Here is a 24,313-nt window from a genome sequence, read left to right as displayed (position 1 = left end):
GACTCCTAGGTAAAATCAGAGAAACACCAGCCCCCGGAGAAATATCTGACATACCTTCCTGACATCTCCACTTGGATCTCAAACTGAACTGATGCAAAACAAAACTCCAGATTCCTCTCCCACCTTCCTGCTCCTCCCCAGCTTTCTCAACCTGTTACATGGCATCACTGACCACTTCTCACCATTCACCAGTTCGAGCCCAAACCATTTCTCTTTCCCTTGCCCTGTGCACGTAAGTCATGATGAACGAGTCCTAACAGTTCTATCTCCAAGTTAGATGACATCTCAGATCAGTTCACTTCTCTCCTCCATTACTCAGAGTTCAAGACAACATGGCAGTGGCCCCCACCTCATCCACTCATTCACCATTCTCCCGATGGTGACCAGAGTGAGCTCTGTAAAATGCTGGTCCTCTCATGGCACTCTCTCTTCAACACCTCATCATGGCCTCCAAACACTATATGCTCTGCCGCCTACCTTCCCTATTACGCTTCGACTCCAGCCACGCTGGCCTTCAGACACTTCCAGAATATTCTATGCTAGTTCCCACCTCCAGGTCTTCACAGTTGTTACCCTGTGTCTTGACTCCTCTTCTGGCGCTTGTCCTGGCTGTCTCTTCCCTGTCATTCACACCTCAGCCCACTGTCATTCATCTCCTTTCCTGATGACCCCAGTCAAAGATTCCTAGTCTCTATCATATCTCATTTTATCTGCCTCATAGTACTCATCACTCTTTTGAATGCTATTTGTCAGGGCACCTGGGTGACTCAGTTGGTTAAGCGTCTGACTTTGTCTCAGGTCATGATCTCACAGCTTGTGAGTTCAAGCCCCTCGTCAGGCTCTGTGCTGACACCTCAGAGCCTGGAGCCTACTTCAGATTCTGTGTCTCCCTCTCTGTCTGCCCCTCCCCCGCGCACACGCTGTCTCTCTCTCTCTCAAAAAAGAAGAATAAACATTAAAATAAATAAATGCTATTTGTATTTCTCATGCAGAATGGAAGCTGCCTGAGGCTAGGTGCCTGATCTATTTTTTTCTCTGATATATCCCCAGTGCCTAGAACAGTACCTAGTATATAGTAGGTATGCAGTAATATTTTTTTTTAATTTTTTTTTTAACGTTTATTTATTTTTGAGACAGAGAGAGACAGAGCACGAACGGGGGAGGGGCAGAGAGAGAGGGAGACACAGAATCGGAAACAGGCTCCAGGCTCTGAGCCATCAGCCCAGAGCCCGATGCGGGGCTCGAACTCACGGACCGCGAGATCGTGACCTGAGCTGAAGTCGGACGCTTAACCGATTGCGCCACCCAGGTGCCCCTGCAGTAGTATTTTTGAACAAACGTATGGGTGAATATATGGAGAATTCCACAGAATTCTAGCTATATAACCAAGGGCAAGTTAATAAACCTTCTGAGTTTCCTGAAATGGGGATAATATTACCCATAAAGCCAGCTTTTAATAAAGATTAATCTGGTGAGCTAATGAATGTGCCTGCTTTATTTTTATTTTTTTAATATTTTATTTTTAAGTAATCTCTGTGCCCAACATGGGGCTCGAACTCACAATCCTGAGATCATGAGTCATGTGTTCCACCCACTGAGCCATCCAGGTGCCCCAAATGTTCCTGCTTTAAATTTTCAGCATGTTATTTAATTTCTTTGTGCCTCAGTTTCCCTTTCTTTAACACAGAAATAATAAAGGCCTATTCTGGTATTTTTAAAATATTTATTTATTTAATTAATTTTGAGAGGGAGAGACAGAGTACAATTTTGGGAGGGGTATAGAGAGAAGGAGAGAGAGAGAGAGATTGAGAGAGAGAGAGAGAGGGAGAGAGAATCCCAAGCAGGCTCCACTCTGTCAGTGCACAGAACCCGACGCAAGGCCCAATCCCATAAACTGTGAGATCATGACCTGAGCAGAAATCAAGTCAGAGGCTCAGCTGGCTGAGTCACCCAGGTGTCCCGCATTCTGTTATTTAAAAAGTGTACATATTCGGGGCACCTGGGTGACTCAGTTGGTTAAGTGTCCCACTCTTGATCTTAGCTCAGGTCTTGAACTCAGCTCAGGTCTTGATCTCAGGGTGATGAATTCAAACTGTGTGTTGGGATCTGTATTGGGTGTGAAGCCTACTTAAAAAAAAATTAAAACGTACATATTTGACTTTTGTTCCTCATTCTTGATACAGAGCCCCTAAAGCCCTTGGAATTTCCTGAGTGACAGGAGTGCCCTTTGTCATTCATAGTAAGCCCCTTTAAAGTACACCTGAGTTTATGCTAACAAGGTGACTCAGGGTGGACCTTATATAGTTCAGGATGTGCACTGGTTCCAAAAAGATCACGTCTGTGATTAGAGGTTTGGAACCCCCACCCTGGCTCCCCAGGGAGGTGAGAGGGGCTGGGTTATAAATAATCATGAACAATGAGATTCAGAGAGCTTCTGGGTTGAACACAAGGAAGTTCTGGGGGGTGGCACATCCATAAAATGTATAGAAGCTCCTTGAACACCCGCACCCCAACATCTTGCTGTATGCATCTCTCCAATTGGCTATTTCTCTCCCTCCCACCCCCAAAATTTGGCTATTTCTAAGTTGTATCCTTTTTTTTTAAGTTTATTCCTTTATTTTGAGAGAGCAGGGGGAGGGGCAGAGGGAGAGGGAGAGAGAGAGAATCCCAAGCAGGCTCCACACCACCAGCTAAGAGCTTCGTGCAGGGCTCAGATTCACAAACTGCAAAATCATGACCTAAGTCAAAAGCGAGAGTTGGATGCTTAACCAACTGAGCCACCCAGGTGCCCCCCTGAGTTGTATCCTTTACAATAAACGAGTAAAGGAAAGTAAAGTGTTTTCCTGAGTTCTGTGAGTCATTCCAACAAATTGACAAGCCCGAGGAGGAAGACGAGGGAACCCCCAATGTTTCAGCTGGCCAGTCGGAAGTACAGGTGGCCCCAGGGACATGCAACTGGCATCTGATGTGGGACTGTCCTGTGAGACTGAGCTGTAACCTATAGTGTCTGTGCTAACTCCAGGAGCCAGTGTCAGAATTGAATTGAATAGTTTGAGTACCAGTTGGTGATTGAGAAAGGGGGACTTGGTTGCTGTTGGTGTTAGAAAACACCACACATTTGGTGTCACAAGTGCTGTCTGGAGAAAACCTCACTCCCATCCCATAAGATTGTGGTGAGAGGAATAAATGAGTTAGGACACGTCAAGCCCTTGGAGCAGTGCCCGGTATAGGGGAAGGTCTCAACAGAGGTTTCCTGTACCATATGTTACCTGTAAGACCCCGGGGACGGGGGAAAAAGAAAGGGGAGTGGTAAGCAAGTCAGTAAGTTGAGGATTCACTGAGGGCTCACTGTTAGCTCAGCTGTGTTCTGAGCTCCCCATGGAGGCCTGAAGTGGAGATGTGGCTTTCAGACACATTCTTGTTCTTGGGAAGTGTGTGCTAGTTGGTGCCCACCACGTACACACACACACACACACACACACACACACACACTTTACCAAGACATGTGGAAGGGTCTCTTGGCATGAAGTCAAGAAGTCTTCCTGGACGAGGAGGGGCTTGGCCCTGACCACCAAGGGCAGATAAATGTCGGGCGCATAGGGGGCAGGGCAGGGGAAAGATGAGGACAGGGAAGGAGCTGCTGGCCTGGGCATCTGAGGTGCCTTTGGAGAGCAAAGTTTCAGGGTAGAGTGTGCTGGCAAAACTAGGCTAGGCAGAGGGCAGATAGGACGAGAGGGGCAGGTACTGAGGGGTGACTCTATGCCTGATGTCCCCCCGGGAGCTCTGGCCGGGCCCAGCCACCGCAGCCCTCTCTCTGGCAGAGCCTGGCTTTCCAGCCTCCTGACTGAGTGTCGCTGGAGGGAGGGCCCCCGCTGCCCCAGGCCATCTGCTGTGTTGTTTGGGGCTCTGCCGGACAACAGGTCCAGGTGGAGACGGCCTGGGCCCGCAGGACAGCAGCCGGTCCTGACTGAATTGCAGTGGGGGTGCCAAGGGAAGCACGGCAGCAGGCACAGCAGGGACCCCTGCATATCCCACCACAGCCTTCTCCAGGAAGCGCACCCTTCCAGACTGTCTGCCTGCTCACTCTGTCCTTCCTCGCCTCTACCCTGTGTAAGTCCTGTTTTGGTCATGTCTGTAATACATCTATCCATGAGCTCCCTCATATATGAGGCTAAACTACCAGAGCTGTTGCTTGACTGAGGGTCTCGAGTCATTCTTTATAAGCCCCAGGATGGTTGCCAGTTTACGGGTGGCATAAAGATGCCAGACTGCTTGTCCAATCCTAGCTCTGGAGCGTATTCTTTGTATGACCTTGGGCAGAGCCTCTCCTCCTCTGTAAAATGGGATAATACAGGCAGCTACATCATCGGGTTGTTGGGAGGCATTGGTGAGTTATCGCAGGCAGAGCACTTAGAGCCCTGCCTCCGCACCGTGAGTACTAGGTATTAGTATTATTGTTATCATTATGTGTCTCTGTTACCAGCTTGAAATGCCTCCATTCGCGCAGAGGGGGTGTTCACTTTACAAAAGCTTTTCCTTTGGGTTAAGCTTATTATTGTTAAAATGCGAAGGCATTCCTGAGTAAAGGGGGTGTTCAGACTCCTTCTCTCCAGCAAGAGCTTCTGAGGCACAGTGGGATGCAGGGCATGTACGGAGGATGGGGAGAAGCCCAGGAGGGGGAAATGAGAAGTCCCCTATCCAATTTTGGATCATTTCTTCTCTTCCCTGGAACCTTTGCTCCCAGCAAGCCAACCCCTCACCGTCCTTTCCTGCAGGGTCCCTCACGCACCAACAGCCCTGAGTAACTCCCTGCATCCTGGATGCCCCTCCTTCCTATTTCTCTGGCCTTTTCCCATGTTCCATCCAAAGTGCCTGACGTATCTGGAAGGCCCCCTGTTGGCATATGCCAGCTCTCTCTTGTCAGCGCTATATTCATTGCTCTGGTTTGCCTATAACTCCAAGTCTTTCCCTAAGGCGTGTCTGAACTCCTCAAAAGCTGGGTCTCCCTGCAGCAGCCCATAGGCCTCACACCCCACGAAGTTCCCAGGCTGTAGGGCAGGGGTGGAGTGGCCTGGCCCTGCACTCTTACCTGGGTCTCGGAGAGGTTCAGCTGGCGGGCCAGCTCGGTGCGCTCTCGGCCCACCACATACTGGCAGCGCTGGAACTCCATTTCCAGGCGGTACAGCTGCTCAGCCGTGAAGGATGTGCGGGTCCGCTTGGGCCGGTCCAGGTCCAAACCCTTAGGCAGGACAATCTCCCGGATGGTCCCTTTGGCATCTGCAGGGGCCATGACAAGAGGCAGGTTAGTTCACTAATTAAGGATATAGGCCACCAACAGTCATATTAACAGGAGGCAGTGTGATCTAACAGGGAGCTCGTTGAGCCGGGGCCTGGCTCTGTGACCTCTGACAAGTTGCTTACCCTCTCTGGACCTAGCTTCTTTAATCATCCAACGCAGTATATTGTGTCTATTGGGTATATGTGTGTGAATGGGCCTTGTTACAAATTTCAAGTCTACCACCGTAGCGTGGGCAGAAAGAATTCACTCTGACCCAGCCAGGATTCTGTTTCCTCAGTAGAATAAAAGAATAAATGGAAACAGATATACTAAGTCCTCAAGTGTAGAGGAAAGGACGGGCTAGAATTGGGTATGACCGAGCAGGTAAGGCTTACTGGAGGAGATGTCCTGAGCCAGGTCCTGTGCTGGGTGTGTATGCATGCATGAGCACCTGGGTCCCCAGACCCTCCTGGGTTCCATGAAGAGGCTAGCTGGTAAGGGGCGGAGGGCAGCCTGGGAAGCTGGGGTCCCCAGGAAGGAGTCCAAGGACCATTGCCACTACATCAAGCTGCTGGGGTGCCTTCTACAGAGGAGATTTCTGCCACTCCCCACGTACGTCGTCCTGAACAATAGGCCACCCCCCTGGATCCTAAACCAATGCCATCCATGCACAGGGTCTCCAAAATTTTGGAGGCTACTTAAGAGACATTGAAAACCTTGCAGCCTACGTTCACCAGATACTTCCACTTAAAGAACTGAGAAATGGCAACAAAGTGTTCAGCAAAAGTAAAATATGATTTGGGGGAGGGTGGGCTGTATATATACATCAGCTTTAGCAATAGGGGCAGAGATGATAACATGTTTGAACCACACACTCAGATAGCTGGAAATCTAGTTATTAGTTATTTGTGTCAAAAATTGACACGTGGAAATATGCAGTCTCGTATTCTGTAGGACTTAGCAAACCATTCCCAGCATATGACACTGCTGACAATGAAGCTGAACTAACAGTAGTTTACCATTAGGGAGAAAGATGAGTGTCGGCAGAAAACCCACCAGCTCAAGGCAGCCCTGATCAATCAACGCAGGCACTGCTGATCAAGCACAGGTGACAGAGCAACCCTCCACAGTTGGGGGAGTTTTAACCCTCCCCCGGGGGTCACACATTCTGCCGTGTGGCCAGAAGTGAGTGGCCTGGCTGCTCGTGTTTCAGTCAGAACGAAAGCTGACACCTGGGCCGTGTTTGCTCGAGGCCAGGCACGGTTTTGAGGACTTGAAACTTCCCAATGTTCTCAGTGAAGCTGGAACTATTATTAGTCCCATTTTACAGATAGGGAAATGGAGGAACACATTTTAAATAACCTCCCCGAGGTCACACTGACAGTGTTCCATAAGGTCTAGAAACAACCTTATTTTCCTTTATGAATACCCTCTTTTAGCAATGTTTAATGATTCAATGGATAGGTTATAATGAAGAGACCTTTGGTCATGGGTAAAAAAAATGGAATCTTCTGGATGGGTTCATCAAGTGCCCTGGAAGACATAGGAAAGGACCTGCATTTGGAATGTTGCTGTCTGCCAGGAGGCTCCTGTGAGCCTCACCACTATAGATTCTACTTTTAGAATCCCTGCTTTAGAGAATGAGTCTAACATCTCTCCTTCCAAATCCTCCACCATATGACTTATGAGAGTGGTTCTTCCTGGCTCCTGCCCCGGCCAGCTAACATTTACTCCTCCAGAGTATGTGTTAGCTCCTCCTGCCTTGCAAGTCCTGCCCCTGATCTCAGAGGTTCTCAAGAACCTTTGTGCTCAGTCAACCCTGGGAAGAAGATGTGTCTGGGTCAGGGGATGCAGTCACTCTCAGAGGTGGCCCTCCCCCCACACTGAGCAGAGCACATCAGATGAACATGGGCCCGGCTCTTGGAGTGGAGGTGGAAACCCCACAGGCCTTTTGGGACAACTCAAGCTTTCCCTCTCCGGTACTTTCTACATTCTGAAAAGGTGGGGTAATATTTGCAGCCCCATCAACTGGGTCCCCTTTGCTCAGATCCTATTATTTCCAACTGTGGGACCGGTCTCAGAACTTCCCTCACAAAACCCAAATGACTCCATATCCAAAGGCACTGATTTTATTAGAAGTGTTTTGGGGGGGTGTGGACTGGAGGAGGGGTGGTGGGTGTTGTATGTGGTGCTGGAAGCTTTACATCCTCTTCCCAGAGAGCCTCCTGGAGCCCACCTAGAGCTCTAAGCCTGTGTTCCAGACCACTGAGGTCAAATCATAGATGTCCCTTGCCCTTTCTTCTTTGTGGAAGAGCTAACACAAGCATTCCTGCCTCAGGGAACAGCCAAGGTTAGCTCTTCCTCTCAGGGTCGAGGAAGGCAGGAATCATATAAGAAAGGCAACTTGCCCGCCAGATATCAAAACGTGCCATAAAAATGAGCATATGAAAAGATATTCAACATCACCAGCCATTAGGGAAAGGCGAATTAAAACCACAAGAGACACATATTAGGATAGCTAAAAGAGGGGCGCCTGGGTGGCTCAGTCGGTTAAGCGTCCAACTTCAGCTCAGGTCACGATCTCACGGTCTGTGAGTTCGAGCCCCGCGTCAGGCTCTGGGCTGATGGCTCAGAGCCTGGAGCCTGCTTCTGATTCTGTGTCTCCCTCTCTCTCTCTTCCCCTCCCCTGTTCATGCTCTGTCTCAAAAATAAATAAAAGTTAAAAAAAATTAAAAAAAAAAAGGATAGCTAAAAGAAATAATACTGAGAGTGTCAAAGGCTGGTGAGGATACAGAGAAAGTAGAACTTTCTACACTGCTGGTGGGAATGTAAATGGTGCAGTCACTCTGGAAAACGACCTGGCAGTTTCTCAAAGAGTTAAACATACACTTACCATAAAACCCAGTGACCACACTCCTCTGCATTTATCCTAGAGAAACAAAATCTTAGGTTCACATCAAAACCTATACGTGAATGCTCATAGCTGCTTTATTTATTTATAATAGTCCCTAAATGGAAACAAGCCAAATGTTCAATAGGTGAATGGTTAAGCAAACTGGGGTACAGTTATACTATGGGATATGACTCAGCAATAAAAAGGAATGACATTGACAGACATGACAATTTGGGTGAATCTCCAGGGAATTCTACTGAGTGGAGAAAACCAAAGTCAGTTCTCAAGATTATGTACTGCATGGGTCCATTTATAGAACACTATCACCATGACAAAGTTATAGAGGAAGAGAGCAGATCCATGGTTGCCAGAGGTTAGGTAAGGGAGGGTGTGACTGTCAAGGGGTAGCCTGAGGAAGTTCCTTGATGGTGACAGAACAGTCCTATATTTTGATCGTGGTAGTGGTCATATAGGTCTATAAATGTGGCTTCATATAAAAGTTTCATAGAACTATACATGAAGACAAAAAATGAGTGCATGGAAAAATGGGTGAAATTCGAGGAAGGTCTGTAGTCTAGTCAATTATATTGTACCAATGTCAATTTCCTGATTTTGACAATGTTTTATAAATACGTAAGTTGCCACCTCCGAGAGAAGGTGATGGGTACACAGGACCTCTCTGCCAAACCTCTCTGTACTATTTTTACAACTTCTTGTGAGTCTAAAATGATTTCAAAATAAGACATCAACAACAACAGAACATACCATGAAGCTACAATGAGGTTTTGTCACAGAGATGGACAAATCCATTGGTGGAAAAAGTAACAACAGCATTTCCCTAAAGTGCCTCTGCATTCCACTTGTGGTCTGTAAGATGATTTTAAATGCTACATAAACATTTGTTACTTCAAAAGTTATGCACTTATTTTAATGTTTACTAGAAAAAAATTTAAACCTATGATTTTATGTGCTTAGGATGATGCAGAAGTAGGTATTTAATTTTAAAATGTATTACGCTTGGGGTGCCTGGGTGGCTCAGTCGATTAGGCGTCCAACTTTGGCTCAGGTCATGATCTCGCGGTTTGTGAGTTTGACCCCTGTGTCAGGCTCTGTGCTGACAGCTCAGAGCCTGGAGCCTACTTCAGATTCTGTGTCTTCCTCTGTCTCTCTCTGCCCCTCTCCTGTTTGAACTATGTCTCTCTCTCTCTCTCTCAAGAATAGATAAACATTAAAAATTTTCTTAAATGTATTATGCTAAAATATTAAGTAAATAAATGGAACATAACAGAAATGGTGAATATTCAAGTGATTGAAATGTGGGAAACAATGGAATCAAGAGTGCACAATTAGACCCACTATATGTATTGATAGGATTTATGATAACAGGAACATTCTAAATGGAGAAAGATCAGCGTAGTCAATAAATGTAGTTACGTAGATTAGTAACCATAAATTACCTATTTGTAATAAAATTAAGTTAAATTCCTGTCTTTCATCATAAATGACAAGTTTCAAATGGATTAGAGGGAAAATCATAGGCCATAAAATGATAAAAGCACTAAAAGAAAATATAGGATGAGGGGCACCTGGGTGGCTCAATCAGTTAAGCATCTGACTTTGGCTCAGGTCATGAACTCAGAGTTCATGAGTTCAAGCCCCGCATTGGGCTCTGTGCTGACAGCTCAGAGCCTGGAGCCTGCTTCGGATTCTGTGTCTCCCCCTCTCTCTGCCCCTCCCCTGCTCATGCTCTGTCTCTCTCTGTCTCAAAAATAAATAAAAACTTTAAAAAATTTAAAAAAAAGAAAACATAGGATGATATTTTTATAATCCTAAGCTTGGGAATAACAAGATATAAAACTGGAGCCATAAAGACAAAGGATATATGGAGACATATAGACAAAGGATATAACCAACTATATTAAAGCTAAACCCTTTTGTATGACAAAAGTACCAAAGCCAAAGTAAAATGAAACAAACTTGAAGGAAAAACTTTAAAAAGATAAAGAAATGACAAATAATGCAACTATAAATAAATGATTTTTTAAAAGGGAAATAGTCCAGGAGGAAAAATAGTCAAATAATTTATGTGGGCCATTCCCAGAAAAAGATGCCAAATGACCAGTAAACACATGAAAAATGAGTACAGCTTCACAGAAATCAGGATGATGTAAACTCACACAACCATGGAAAATCATTTCTTTCCTGTAGGATTGGAAAGACATTAATAAATGATTAATAGATCAATGGTGAGCTGTACGGGATTCCACACTCCCATTCAATGTTGGTAGGGCCGTAAATTGTCACCACCTTTTAAGGTTGCATTTGTCAACCTTAAACGCATGTAAATTTTATCCTAACAATTTTATTCTAGTAAGTATTTATCCAGACAAAGCATGGGCTCATCTGCTCCAAGGTATATTCAAAGATGTTTGCTGCAGCAGTGTTCAAGATGCTGAAAATCTGAAAGCCACCTCACGGTTCCCCACAAGGGAAACGGCTGAACAAATTACACTAATGCATATACTACAAAATACTGTGTAGCAATTTAAAAGAATGACAAAATATCGATACGAACTGACATGAAGAGAAAGAAAGTTATAGGATAACATATGTAGTAATATCTCATTTATGTAAATAAACAACTAGGCATATTCAACCACTCAACATATATTTGATGAGCACTTACTATGCACCAAATACTTTTCCAGGGTCTGGGGGGGTATAGAAATGAGCAAAATAAACAAGGTCCTTGCTTCCATAGACCTTCTATTGCAGAGAGAGGAAGATAATAAATTAAAAAAATGAATATGTAATGTAATGAGAAATGCTGGGAAGACAATAAAACAAGATAAGAGGATATTACTGATCCTCTCCAAATAACCGAAACCCAATAACCATTGTGTGTGTGTTTGCTATTTTAGCTATGACAGCCAGAGAAGGCTACTCATCAAAGTTAAGATAGTGGATAAATCATGAATGCTGTTCACCAGTGTTCCCAACTCCTTCCAGGCACATGGTAGGGTTGCACTAATTTTCTGCGCTTTGAAATTAGATATGACCACATGACTTACTTCACCCAAATGAAAAGATGAAGTCACCTTCAGATGAACACTTTAAAAGCTGGTTCATAATTTGCCACACCCTCTTCCCCCTACTGTGATGGTCCTGGAATCAAGAGTCAAGATGAAGCATCATCAGCCTGAATTTCTGAGTATGAAGATGAGCCTATGCCCACTCGTGATAGACTTATCATGTGAGTGAGAAACACACCTGTGTTCTGTTAAAACTCTAAGATTTGGGGTTGTCTCTGCAGCAAAACCTAGCCCATCCTTACTGACACAGCCCCCTTTCCTGAATTGTTCCTTTTCTGGGTGGAGTTTGGGGGAAGCACCAGGAAGGAAAGACAGATTTAATTCCAGCACCTTTTTGTGGGTAGGGTGAAAATGCAGGAGTCTAAAGGGAATGACTCCTGAGTCTTGCTGCCTTTCTGGTCTCCTCAAGGAGGAGTGAGCCCTAGGGGGACAGGAAAGGGTGATTCTGTCCAACCAGCCTTTGCCTTGGGAGGGGGTGATCTCTGATAATGGCTAGCTAATGCCCCTGACCTCTAGGATGAATAGGATGAACTATTACCCCTTTCTGGTATTCCTCCCAGTAGCTTCCCACAAAACCCTAACTGATTTCATCTCCCAGCACCAGACTAGTTCCTTTGCACGGCAAGCTGCTCATGTGCTTATTTTTACGTGTGACAAAGTCCTTCCTTCCTTGATCCACGATGTGATTATTATAAAAATTCCTTATGGAAAATTCATCCTCAAGTTGAATAGGAAAATTGAAAATGGAAGACCAGTTAAGGAAAGAATGTTAAAGAATGAGGAGAAAATACTTGCATTACCATACAGCAAAATATATTACAAATCTATGGCAATGAAAATGGTACGATGCTGGCATGAGAGTTTGGAAGCAAATTCATGCATATATGAGGACATTTCAGTTAGTGGGAGGAAAGATAGGATTATTAAAGACCTGGCTTTTGGACAATTAGCTCGTTATTTGAAATAATTCATCTCACACTGCATGTAAAAATAAACACAATATAGAAGAAAAATTTTAATATAAAAAATAAGCTCTAAAAATTAAAGAAATACATAAACAATTTTTTAAATATTTATTTATTTTGGAGAGAGAGAGAGAGAGAGAGCAGGGAAGGGGCAGAGAGAGAGGGAGACACAGAATCCGAAGCAGGCTCCAGGCTCTGAGCTGTCAGCACAGAGCCCAATGCAGGGCTTGAACTCTTGGACAACGAGATCATGACCTGAGCCGAAGTTGGACACTTAACTGACTGAGTCACCCAGGTGCCCCACATAGACAAATTTTTAAAAAATAAATGATAGATTTGAGCACTTAGAAATAAAAGCTTCTGCAGGATAAGAGACAGTTAAAAGACAAAGGACAGATTAGGAGAAAATATTCATACTACATGCATAGCAGAGCCTTAATGTCTAAATACACAGCCTCTATAGACCAAGGAGTAAAGTCGAGCAACCCAGTGGGAAACTGAGCAAATTATATGAATGGGTTATTCAGAGAGGAAGAAATGTAAGTGTCTAATAACTATGAAAAGGTACTCAAGCTTAGAGAGAATCAGAGAAAATGAAAAGTTAGAACAGCAAATGACAGCTAGTTTTTTCTTTTTTCCAGATGCCGTATTTTACCTATCAGACTAGAGAAAATGTGCTGGCAAAGCTGGGGGAAATAAAGGTTCTCTCAAGCTCTGTTGTTGAGAATATTTTTAGAGGGCAATTTCACAATGCCTAGCTAAATTAAAAATGGCATAGTTCTGTTGTCCTAGAAATTTTATAAAGGTTTTGACTCCAGAGAAATATTGATATACTTGATAAAGATAGATTTACTGTTTGTGGAATAGTTTGTAAGAGAAAAATAAAAGAAAGAGTTGAATGTTTATCAATGGAACAGTATTGGTGATGCCTTTGGTTTTTATGTAGACATTAACAAGAATGAGGTACATCCCCATATACTGACTTGATGGATGTCCATTACATACTGCTATATAAAAAACGGCAAGTATGTATAAACTATTTTTATAAAGAACAACGAGTAAAACAACACTGTGTGTGTGTGTGTGTGTGTGTGTGTGTGTGTGTGTGTGTGTGAACTTGTGCTTGTGTAGGATCAAGTCTGCAGGATGAACACCTCTCTTCTCTTCACTGTTTAGGAGTGAAAGCTGGTCAGGGAGGAAAGATTTCTTCTATCTTACCTTGTGTACATTTTTATTGTTTGGTTTGTCACAAAGACTATGTAGCAAAATGCAGTTTTATCTTTGGTAGAAGACCTTTCTAACAGAGAACTACAATCCCCAAAAGGAATGACCGTTAGATGTGATTACAATTTAAATTTGAGTTCAGTAAAAAAAAAAAAACCTCACAACAAAGTTTAAAAAAAGAAAAAGAGGGCTGCCTGGGTGGCTCAGTTGATTGAACAACTGACTTCGGCTCAGGTCATGGTTTCATGGTTCATGAGTTCGAGCCCTCCATCGGGCTCTGTGCTGACAGTTTGGAGCCTGGAGCCTGCTTCAGATTCTGTCTGTCTGTCTGTCTGTCTCTCTCTCTGCTTCCCACTCTCACTCTGTCTGTTTCTCTCTCTCCAAAATAATAAATAAACATTAAAAAATATTAAACAAAAAACATTAAAAAAAGAAAAAGACTTGGGCATGTTTACAGCACATATAACATAAGGGATTACTTCCTTAGTATAAAAGTAGCATTCACAACTATAAGAAAACAATAAACCAATAGAGAAATAACCAAGCACATGAATAAAAAAAATTCACAGAACAGGAAATTAAGATGAAGAATAAGTACATGAATATATATGCTTAACCTTACTAGTGATTAAAAATGTCAATAAAAATGTTTTTCACTTGACAAGATCTCACTCTAAAAAATTCAGTATATCCTGGTTGGGAGGGTGAGGTGAAATGACACATTTATACACAATTGCTGGGAGTATAAATTTTGGGCATGGAATTCAGAAATATCTGTCATAACTTTAACATATGTGTGAAATAATGCCTATTATTTTAAACATTTTATTATGAGAAATTTCAAACATACACAAAATTAGAGAAAGTAGTATAATGAGCCCTGACATACCTATCCCCCAGCTTCAACAATTATAAATTCATGAATAATCCTGTGTCTTCTCTATCCTCATAATTTTAAGCAAATCTCAGACATCATATTTCATCCAGAAATATTTTTATATGTGTCTCTGAAAAAAAAAACTTCCTTTGCAAAATAACAACAATACTGTCTCAGCCAAAGACATTATCAATCATTCCTTAATATAAAAAAGTCCCACTTGGTTACACATTTTTCAGATTGTCTCATAAATGAGACTTTAAAAAACCATCTGTCCAAATTAGGATCCAAAGATGTTCACTGAGACATTGCTTGTAATAGCGAAAAAGTAGAACCAACTTAAATACCCATCAATAGAGGACTGGTTAAATTAATGATATCTGCAGAATGGAATACCATGTAGCTGTTAAAAGAATGAGGCAGTTTTAGACAGCAAGCAAGATTTCTACAAATGTTTATTAAATGGAAAAAAATTTGCAAAAAATTTCCCACTTTTGCAACGTATTACAAAAAGAAAATATTTATCTTTTTCAATTACTAATGAGTGTTTGGTTGGTTCCATCTTGGGAGTGTACATGCTTTATGCAGGAAAAAATGAAGACCTTTCCGTTTATACATGATATGGCAAAACAAACATGGTTGGATTTATAATTAGAAAGTTATTTTACACTTTAGAAAACAAAAGGCATCAGAAACAAATTAGAAGCAAATTATGAACTTTAAAAAACTGCAACACATATTGAAAGCAATGAGCTACTATCCTTAATGCTGAGTTTCTACAAACCAGTAAGGAAAGGAATATTTGAAAATTAAAAGTGGTCAAAGGAAATGAGTTGTTAGATAACACCAGAAGAAATACCCTGGCCGGCAAATATGAGAAGATAGTCAACTTCACTAATAATCAATGAAATAAAAATTAGAATGTCAATGAGGTACTACTTATCACCTATATGACTGGCAAAGGTAGAAAAGATATCTATGCCCAATATGGGCAGAGGAAAAAGATGGGGATATAAACTGCAAACTTTCCCCCTCAAAGAGCAACTTGACAGTATCTTTCAAGATATAAAGCCTGAACTGCGATGGCAAGATTTGGGGCTACAAGCACTTTCAGGCATTGCTGCTGGGACTGGGGAGAGGGGTGGGGGAGCAGAGGTGGGTAGATAAGGCACGGGTGGTGTATCATCTATGGAGGGAATTTGACATTATCTTCTAAATTAGAAACTAACATACTCTTCCACCTTTTAGGAACTTCTCTGACATATACCTACACACGTGGAAATGACCAAGGAACAAGTTTATTGCAGAATTGTATATAATAGCAACATATAAGAAAAAAGCTAACTGTTCCACCAATAGGACATGGGTTATCCAACATGCATTATGGCCCCACCCAGTCCATATAAATGGAATACTATACATCTGTGAAAAAAGGGACAAGACGTTCTTTACATCCCCAAATGTACTGGTAAGTGAAAATAGCAAGGTGCAGAAAAATATAGGGAGGTGTCATATATGAGTAAAAAATAAATAAATAAAAGCAAGAAAACAACAGAGCAGCCCTGACTTGCATAAGCGTGAATGTCTTTTGGAAGGACAAACCAGAAAGTAAAAAATGGCTGCCTCAGAGCCAGGTGGGAACTGGAAGAGAGAGGGCAGGGATGGGAGGGATTTTTCACGGTGTACTTAACAGCATAACGTTTTGATGTCGGAATCACAGGAGCTAATTACCATTTTCAAATTAAGCAAAACACGTTTTTAAAAACTGTAGTATGGGTAAACCTTTTGAAGCAGCAGTTCCACTGCTAGGAATGTATTTCACGGAAATACTCAAGTGCGCAAAGACCTGTGCCTTGGAAGTTTATTCCACAGTGTTTACATTAGGGAAAACCAACTGGACCCTCCCTGCAGAGGTGGGGAGAATTCGGCTTTCCCCAACCAAAGTGATACTTTCGGTTCGGTCACGGTCACTCACGGAACAGCGCGAAATGGTTGACCCGAAAAGATGACCCCTGCGGATTAAATTTTGTTTAAAGGTAAGTTGCAAAACGGCTTATGTAATACGATTCCACTTTTGCTAATGTTTACATATGAGAGTGGGAAAATCTGGAAGGGCCCACCTGAAACTGAGAATGGTGGCTATTTGGGGGAGCCTTCTACCGCTTCGGGTTCAGTTTTGTTTTGTTTTATGTTGAGCACGCATAACTTTTTGAAATCCAATCCTCTAGCTACCTATCTACTTTGTAAGTGTGGCCCTGCACGCCCAGCCCTGGCTTCCCCGCAGCTCCACGAGTCGACTGGTCCCCGCGAGGGTGGGTGGCTGGGCAGCGGCCGCGGGAGCAAACCACCAAACAAACCCAGGCTTTAGTCACCCAGTGATTTCAAGCTCCAGCGGATAACTGGAGGCCTGTGAATTGAGCGGGGAGGAGGGGCGCAGATTTATCCAGCTATTTCTTTCTCGCCCCCTGGCTGGCTTTGCTGGTGGAACCACACACTAAGCAGCCGCAGACAGGCGGGAGCCTCACTACCCTCCGCTCGCCGCCCTGCTCCTGGAGCGACCTCCTGCTCCAGTCCCAGCTGGAGGCCCTGCCGACCCAGCTACCAGTAAAAGAACCGTATTTGAGGTTTTCCACGTTTTATATTTCGGGGGTTCCCAAAGTTGAGGACTGCACAAAATGCCAAAAATGTGGCATGGTCAAATTTATATTGTAACAGTTGTAAGGAACAACATTGTAACGTCAAAAAATGAGGATGTCCTCTCAGAACGAACGTCGTCCCCGGGGGGGGGGGGGGGGGGAAAGGGCGTTGCCGCCTTTTACCAAATGAGATGAGAGATGTTGACAGTTTTGTCTCCTTTCACTCATTCGACAAATATTTAGTGAGTGTATACTGTGTGCCAAGAACATATCTGTGGAGATCATGGATTTGGCTGGGCGCGGTGACAGCCTCTTCTGTGGTGCGGGGGCGGCATCAAGGGAACCCGGCCTCGGGCACCTGCCCCCTTCGAACTTAGCGCAGGCATCGCTTCCCCAGCCACTTCCGCGGGCCGCCCCGGGGTGGGGGGGGGGGGTTGGTCAGGAAGCCCGCACCCCGCAGTGTTCAGAGACAGGCTCTCGGTTGGGAAGCTGGGAGCCAGCAGCCCCTGCCGGGTCGGTCTGGCACATAGTAGGTATTCATTAATGTTTGTAGAAAGAATCAACGTGTGAAGGGCAAGACCGCGGGTGAACATGGTGACAGAGAGAGATGGTTGAGAGGCCTTTGCGGGGCCCCAACTAGGACCTTACAACCGACTCCCCACTTCTGCGCTCGCCACCCGGGCTTTCCCAGGTCCGCCCACTCCTCTGCTTTGGGGACAAGATCCGGGCCTGGCGCTGAGACTTCTTTCCGCTCTAGTCAGTGCCACCCTGGCACCTTCAGATCCTCCAACCTCCCTCCTGGATGCGGTGGGGGACGAACCAGGCGCCTAGACTACCCAGCTCGCAGGGATTCCTGGACAGGCCGGCTCAGCCTCGGTGTCCTCTATCAGTTTCTCAAACTGGGGTAGGGAACTCGGCGGGATACACTGCCGGTGACCCGCTACCGGCTTTACGAAGCGTAAGGCCAATCTTTATTTTATATTAAGCAAACAGGAAATAGAAACAAAATTAATATGATTCGTATTCCCACCCCACCCCACCCCCAATACAAATCGGAGAGATATAGGGAGGGAGCTCAGGGCTACTCTGACCCCAGGCTCAGTCAGGGGTAATTGAGGAAATGGTATAGAGCCAACAGGACCCATAGATGCTCTCTCCCTACAGGTGGTGCACCGTGGGCCAATGCCCCAAACGACATCCAAACGACCTATATAAGCCCAAGGACACACGCTCCCGTGGTCCCCTTCCTCCTTGCCAGTGCATGTACTCACTCATCCCCCCCAGCTTCGGGGAAAATCAGCCTCCTTGCCCAGCAGGGTCAAAGCGGGTGAAGGTGGAGGGGGGCACCTAGAAGCTCTGACCCTGCGGTGGGTGCACGGAACCGGAGTCCAAGCCACTGCCCAGAACAACAAAAGTAGCATGAGAACACAAGGAGCCACGCAAAGTTCCCTGAAAATGAAAACAGTGCACACAAAACACACCAACAAGACAACACATTTGGTTGCTGGGCTGCTTGCGAGTTGGGGGGGGGGGGGGAGAGGGGGGCGCGGCACGCATGTAAACAAAGGGAAAAATAAGACCAAAACGATAGAGCCCAGTCAGACCCTTGCTGAGAATGTGGGTCCTTCTGCCAAAAACAAACAAAACAAAAGGAAAAACATAACAAACATAAAACAAAACAAACCCAGAAAAATAAAAAAAAAAAAAGAAACCTAATACCCCCACAAATCCCAAAAACAAAAATGAAAATAAAAAACAAAATTCCAAAGTGCAGTCCCTTGCATGAACCGTTCAAACCTTTCAACTGCTGCCTGAGGCCTGGTCCTGGTTATTGTATCTATTAAGAGACTCATATTGAGGTTATGGTCAGAGGTCCATCCAGGGTGGAAGAGCTGTGACCCCAAATCCAGTGCTCATTTCGATACAACAATCTGCCCCACCTTCACAGTTGCCAAAATGCCTACTGGGCAAGTGGGTAGGTGTGCCCTTGTAGAGCCACTGCGACTTGCAGGGTGAGGCCTGCAAGGTCCCAGCTGAGCTCCTGTAGGTCCAGTGGCTTCAGTAAATCCAAGCAGAAAGCCAGCAGATTCGGAATGACGCTAAACCCAGATCTGGCTGCTGGAGTGGGAGGGAGAGTCTGTTTCCCCAGGCCTCTCTCAGCTCAAGCCCTAGACGTCTTGGCCCCTTGCCCAGCGTCTTCCGATGAGTCTGGCTGCCAGGACCCTGCCTGGTGTATACCATTGTGCAGTCTGTAAGTGTTCAGAGGCTCCCGGTTCTGGACTGCCCCAGCACTGCTCTCCGATGGGGGTGGGGAGCGGTGGACCCCGCTAAATGCTTCCCTTCCCCACACCCACATCCACAAGGAGAATTGCCAGCAGGAGCCGGAGGTCTGGGTCTTTGTGGGCTTTCTTACGTCCTTAGCTCCCAGGTGCATCCATAAAGCTCCCAGGTGAAAGCACTCCGGATAATGGGTGGTGGTGTGGTGGCCGGTTGTTCACTCAGCCAAGAGATCCCTAATTTTTCCTGCCCTCCTGCTCCCAGAGAAGTGTGGAAATGAGGGGAGCTCTGGCCGCAGTTCTTAAAAGGGAGAGCCCTCTGGGGGCAGCCTGATCCTGCTTCACCAGGGTCAAGGTGGCCACAGGGCTGAGGACACAGGATGTGGCCCAAATGGCGTTTTGAGATGCATAGGCCTGAGGGACCGCTTCAAGAGAGCAGGTAGCAGCGCCGTGCATTGTTCATAAAAGTTCGGTGACATCAACAGGCGGCCATTACGGGCTCTATTCAGATGGATTGTTGAATTTGCATCCGGATTAATCTGGGAATCAGGTAGGCTCATCTGAGTGTGCGGGTGCCAGCAGAGACTGAGGTTGCAGGAAGTTGTGGGTGAGAGTTGGTCCACCTCTTCTAACCGCCGGTATCCCGGCTCCACCGAAAAGGCCGTTGCACCTCGGCTGCACCGGGCGGTTAGAGCCACAGCTGGGAGGAGGCCTGTTTGTTCCGGCTGCCGCTGCCGCCTCCTCCTCCTCCTCCTCCTCCTCCTCCTCGCAGTTGGTGCGTCCTTCCTAAATATAAAACAAAAGGACCCCCATCCATACCCGTCACTGGCCAATGGGCTGTGCACGCAGAGGTGTGGGGTGGCCTAAGCCACTGTCTGGTCCCGTAGAAGCCTAGCTGTGTGTGCGGTGAGGTGCGCTGGCCTGCCTGTGTGCACACGCCCCTGTCATCCTTGTGGCCTTGTTTGTGTCCATGTGTGGCACGAAGTGGCCTCCATTTTGAGGCGGGGATGCAGCACGGTCAGCCTCCCTGGCTCCCTGACCCGCATTTCGGGGAGGCAGCCGGAAACTTGAGTGATTGGTGGAGTGAGGGGTTCCTCCAAGGGGATTGGGGAAGGCCACACCTCGTGGTCTGCAAGGTGGCACTAATCCTCCTTTCATCAGCTGTTCTCAACCCCCCAGGGCTGCCCACCTCCCAATGCAGGGCAGCATTTAGCCAAGGGGAAAAGGCGTGGAATCCTTGGAGTCTGTAAGGGGCGGGGGTGAGCTGGGGGAGGCTTCTGAGGAAGGGGGCCCATTCCCAGAGTGGTTTGTAGGTCACCTCAGAGCACCCCCTTTCATTCAACAGAATATTTATAGAGGTCCCGCTGGGTGTTTGCAGTTTTATAGACATCACCTCTGACCTTTAGCACTGACTTTCAAGGTAACAGCTATAGGTTCCTCTGTACAGATGTGGAAACTGAGGCACAGAGAGGCAAAGGAACTGGCTCAAGTTTAAAGGACTCTAAACCAACTTCACTTTATTCCAGCCCCCCACACTTTCCTTCTATTCCCCTGTGCCTTGGAACTCCCCCAACAGATGGGCTATGCTGGGGTGGGGCCCTCAGGTAGCAAGTCCCTAGTGGAAAAGAGGCAGAAAGAAGTGCAAAGACCCAAGGGAAGTGGGGTTCTTTCCCCACAACCTGATGGGATGCGATGGCAAAAACCTCCCTTCCACCTTTTTATGGTTTCCTCCAGAAGTACTTTGGGAGGATGTGTCCTGGGAAATCAAGGGTGAAATGTACTCTCTGCTAAGAGCACACTGGAGGGACATTTCATCTGGAGGCCAATGCGCTGCAGACTTCCCTTCACCAGTACCAGGCCTTTCATCTGTCAGAGCCTCCACCCTGAGTCCCTGTGGGGCCAGGAGTGACACAGGTGACCCTGGCTGGGAGGGATTAGTGCCAAATGACGTGCCTGGTATCTCAGGCCTGTAATAACTGCCTTTTCATTAAATGAGAAAGGGCAGAGGGCCCTGTTTACCTTTTATTTCTTTTAGGCATGTAAATACACCCTCTATACTACATTACCATTATATTGTACAGATATAATAATGGCATTGCTGTGTATGCATACATGCATTTATAAAAGTATATCTCCTGACAATGCACACAAGCTATCTCACATACAGTGGGGGGGGGGGGTGGGGGAGGGTGGTGTCCATCTCTACTCAGCTCTAGATTGCTCCTAGCATGGGTGGCTCCCATCCCACAGGGTGGAGGGTCACTTTTGACTCCTACCTCCTCTAAGTCTACACCTGGGAGTTACTAAACTGACATCTGTACATAGAACTTATTTGTTATACAAGCAGAGTTAGTGGAGTGGAAGGGATGGTAGGTGGGCACAGAACTCTCAGTTGTCCACAACTCACAAATACCCATAGATGGGGTATGAGGTGGTGAGTGTCACAGGCAGGGATTTGAGGGTCTTAAACAGGGAGTGTGGGTAATTTAAGGGACTGATTTCTCCATTTCTGGAAGCCAGGCAAATTTTCTCAATAGAGCTCCAAGGTGGCTGTTGACATCTTGCATTCAGGACTCCCCATAGTCTATGAAAAGGGATCTGATTTAACCCCAGGTGCCCAGCAGGTCCACACACCTGATGGAATTGCTGCCGGGTGGGGACCACCCTCATACCTCAGCCTGTGTCCTGAACATCGATTACCGCCCCATCTCTAGGTGACCACACCTGACACCAGGAGTGTTTCAGGAAGACATGGGTCGCTGAGTCTGTGTCCAAGACGGTCATCAGCCGACTTTAGATTGGGCTGCCTCCATGCTCTGCCCTGGCCCTGTCCCCCATTCCCAGATCTACCCAAACTCAGCAGCCGTGGGGAGGCTGTGGGCAACCGGGCCACAGTATCCCAGTCTGAGTGTGGGTGGCCCAGCTCAGATCAGACAAACTCGGGATCCTGGCGCTGGAGGGTCCTGGAGCCAGTCTCAAGCTGGTTCCTCTTCCCCAGGCGGCCGCGGTGGTTGCGGAAATCAGCTCTAGCCGGTCGACTCCCAAAGCCCCGCGGCTGGCAGGCGGGCGCTCCGGAAGTTGAGGCAGTAAAAGGGCAGCGGGAGGAAGCCGAGCCAGGCAGTAGGAGAAGGAGGTCGGGGGAGCCGTTCCCCGCGTGTGGCCTCTTCTGGGCGCTCGGTCTCCGGGTCCCGGCGCTCAGAGACAGTGGGGGAAACAGATCTCAGGCTCTGGCCGCGGCCTAGGGGCAGCCTGAAGGCAAGTGCCCGGAATCCCCTTTCTCCTTCCATCTCTCTGGGCGAGGCCCGGATCCGGCGAAAGCTGATCTAGAGCTTCGCGTGAGGGTGGCTTTGGGGGTCGGCCTCGCGGCGAGGAGACCAGGCAGAGCTGGGTACTCGAGCGCAGTCCAGAAGCGCTTGCAGGAAAAGAGGGCTGGGAAGGAGAGCTCGGCGGAGCGAAAAGCCAGGAAAGAAGAGAGGAGGGCGAAGGGCGAGGGAGAACGGGAGAGACGCGAAAGGCCAGGCCGGGGGAAGGCCGCACCGAGAGCCGGCTGGGCCCAGACGCCGAGAGGAAGCGCGAGCCGAAAGAGCAAAGCCCAGGCGGGCAAGCGCCGCACGCCGCCCTCCGCGTCCCGATGCCCTCTCCCGCGAGCAACCGGTGCGGTCTGCGTCGCCGGGAACGGGAAACGAGGCTGGTCAGGCGACCGGGAAGCGTCCCGGCCGCTGAGCGGAGCGCCGGCCTTTCCCTCCCGCGGTCCCGGACGCTGGTCCTTCCTCGTCCTGACCCCGCGGAGCGCTCGTGACGCTTTTCTCCGCACCAGCCGTGAGGGACGCGGGGCGGGGACCCGGCTGTCCGCAGCCCGCACTTGTATCCCGGTCCCCGCCGCCGTACCCAGCTGGGATGGGCCTAGGGTGAGCGGCCGGCCCGAGAGGCTGAGAACTGTAAGGCGGTGACACGGACATCTCTTTGGTCCCGTTCGCCGCTTTGTCCCCTGCACTCAGCTCAGTGTTCAGCACACAATAGAAGCTCAAAATAGTATTTGCTGAATGAATGACTGACTGATGACTGGCTGTCTGTGTGAACTGGGAGGTGGAGGCAGCCGAAGGGCTAGGGTGGGGGTCCGGTGGGCCAGAACCGAGAACTGTCCGCTTACCTCGCACCAGGATGCGGCGGCAGTGGTCTGCCTCTCCGAGCCCGGGCTGGCCGTCGCTGTCGGCGCCGCTCTCTCTGGAGCCCGCGGGGCTAGAGGCGGAGGTCCCCGCAATCTCCCTTGGGCTGCGGCGGCCGGCATCGGCGCCCGAGTCCTCCGCTCCGCCGCGGTCCCCGCCGCGCCCGCCGCGCGAATCCCGGCGTGCCGGGCCGCGGTCGCGCTCCGCGCCCCCATCGCCCATGCCGGCCGCCACCGCCGCCTTCTCCACCGCCCGGCCAGCCTGAGCTGGCCAAGCCCGTGGCTCCCCGCCCCTCGCGCCCCCCGCCCGGCCCCTACTCCTCGGGCCCCGCCCCTACCCGGCTGCTCCACCCATCCCTGCTGATTGGGCGCGAGTCGGGGTTCTCTGACTCCCAGCGGCTCACGAGGGAGCAGCGCCGAAGGATGGGAGGGTGGTCCCACTCCTCCACCCCCGATCTAGCCCCACTCCCAGTCCGGCAGAGGGAGGCTGGGGTGGTATTCTGGGGGTGCTGGCCTAACCCTACGGCCACCCCTAAAGTTTATCAACTCCCTCCCCCAGTCCCTTGCCTTCGGTGCTCCCCACTCCCTCCTTCCCCGGGGACGCTCAGGCTCCGCGCTCCAGCTCTTTCGGCGGGATCAATAACCAAAGTGCTCCAGGAAGGCGACCCCGGCGAGACCCAGCAGAAAACAGGAGGTTGGCCTTGCTCGGGCGCTCGGCTGGTGGGGGGGAGGCTGGAGGCAGGGCCTCAGGTCTGGGGTTCAGTGCCCCACCCCTGCCCCCAGACTCATACCGCCACCCGCATTCGAAGCGGGACCGAAGGCGCGTCCCGGCGATCCTGGGAGAGCAAGGCCTAGAATGTGGTAAATGACCCCGAGAGAGGCCAGGGGACTGACGGAGTGACCCGCA

General features: G+C 47.9%; 1 protein-coding gene across 1 annotated transcript in view; it reads right to left on the bottom strand.

The window, feature by feature from the left end:
* Positions 1-23,629, bottom strand: part of VAX2 (ventral anterior homeobox 2) — a 28,250-nt gene extending 4,621 nt beyond the window's left edge. Inside the window, exons 1-2 of the mRNA XM_047069266.1 lie at positions 23,392-23,629; positions 5,090-5,277 (exon numbers count right to left, since the gene is read on the bottom strand). Coding sequence (XP_046925222.1) covers positions 5,090-5,277; positions 23,392-23,629 — 426 coding nt within the window. The remainder of the gene's footprint in view (positions 1-5,089; positions 5,278-23,391) is intronic.
* Between the last annotated feature and the right edge of the window lie 684 nt (positions 23,630-24,313).

Source organism: Lynx rufus, unplaced genomic scaffold (assembly GCF_022079265.1).
Source record: "Lynx rufus isolate CCGP_SWC_20201006 ecotype Redwood Valley unplaced genomic scaffold, mLynRuf1.p SCAF_8, whole genome shotgun sequence".
NCBI lineage: Eukaryota > Metazoa > Chordata > Mammalia > Carnivora > Felidae > Lynx > Lynx rufus.
Note: the sequence above shows the minus strand (reverse complement) of the source record. Positions and strands in the feature narration are given on the sequence as shown.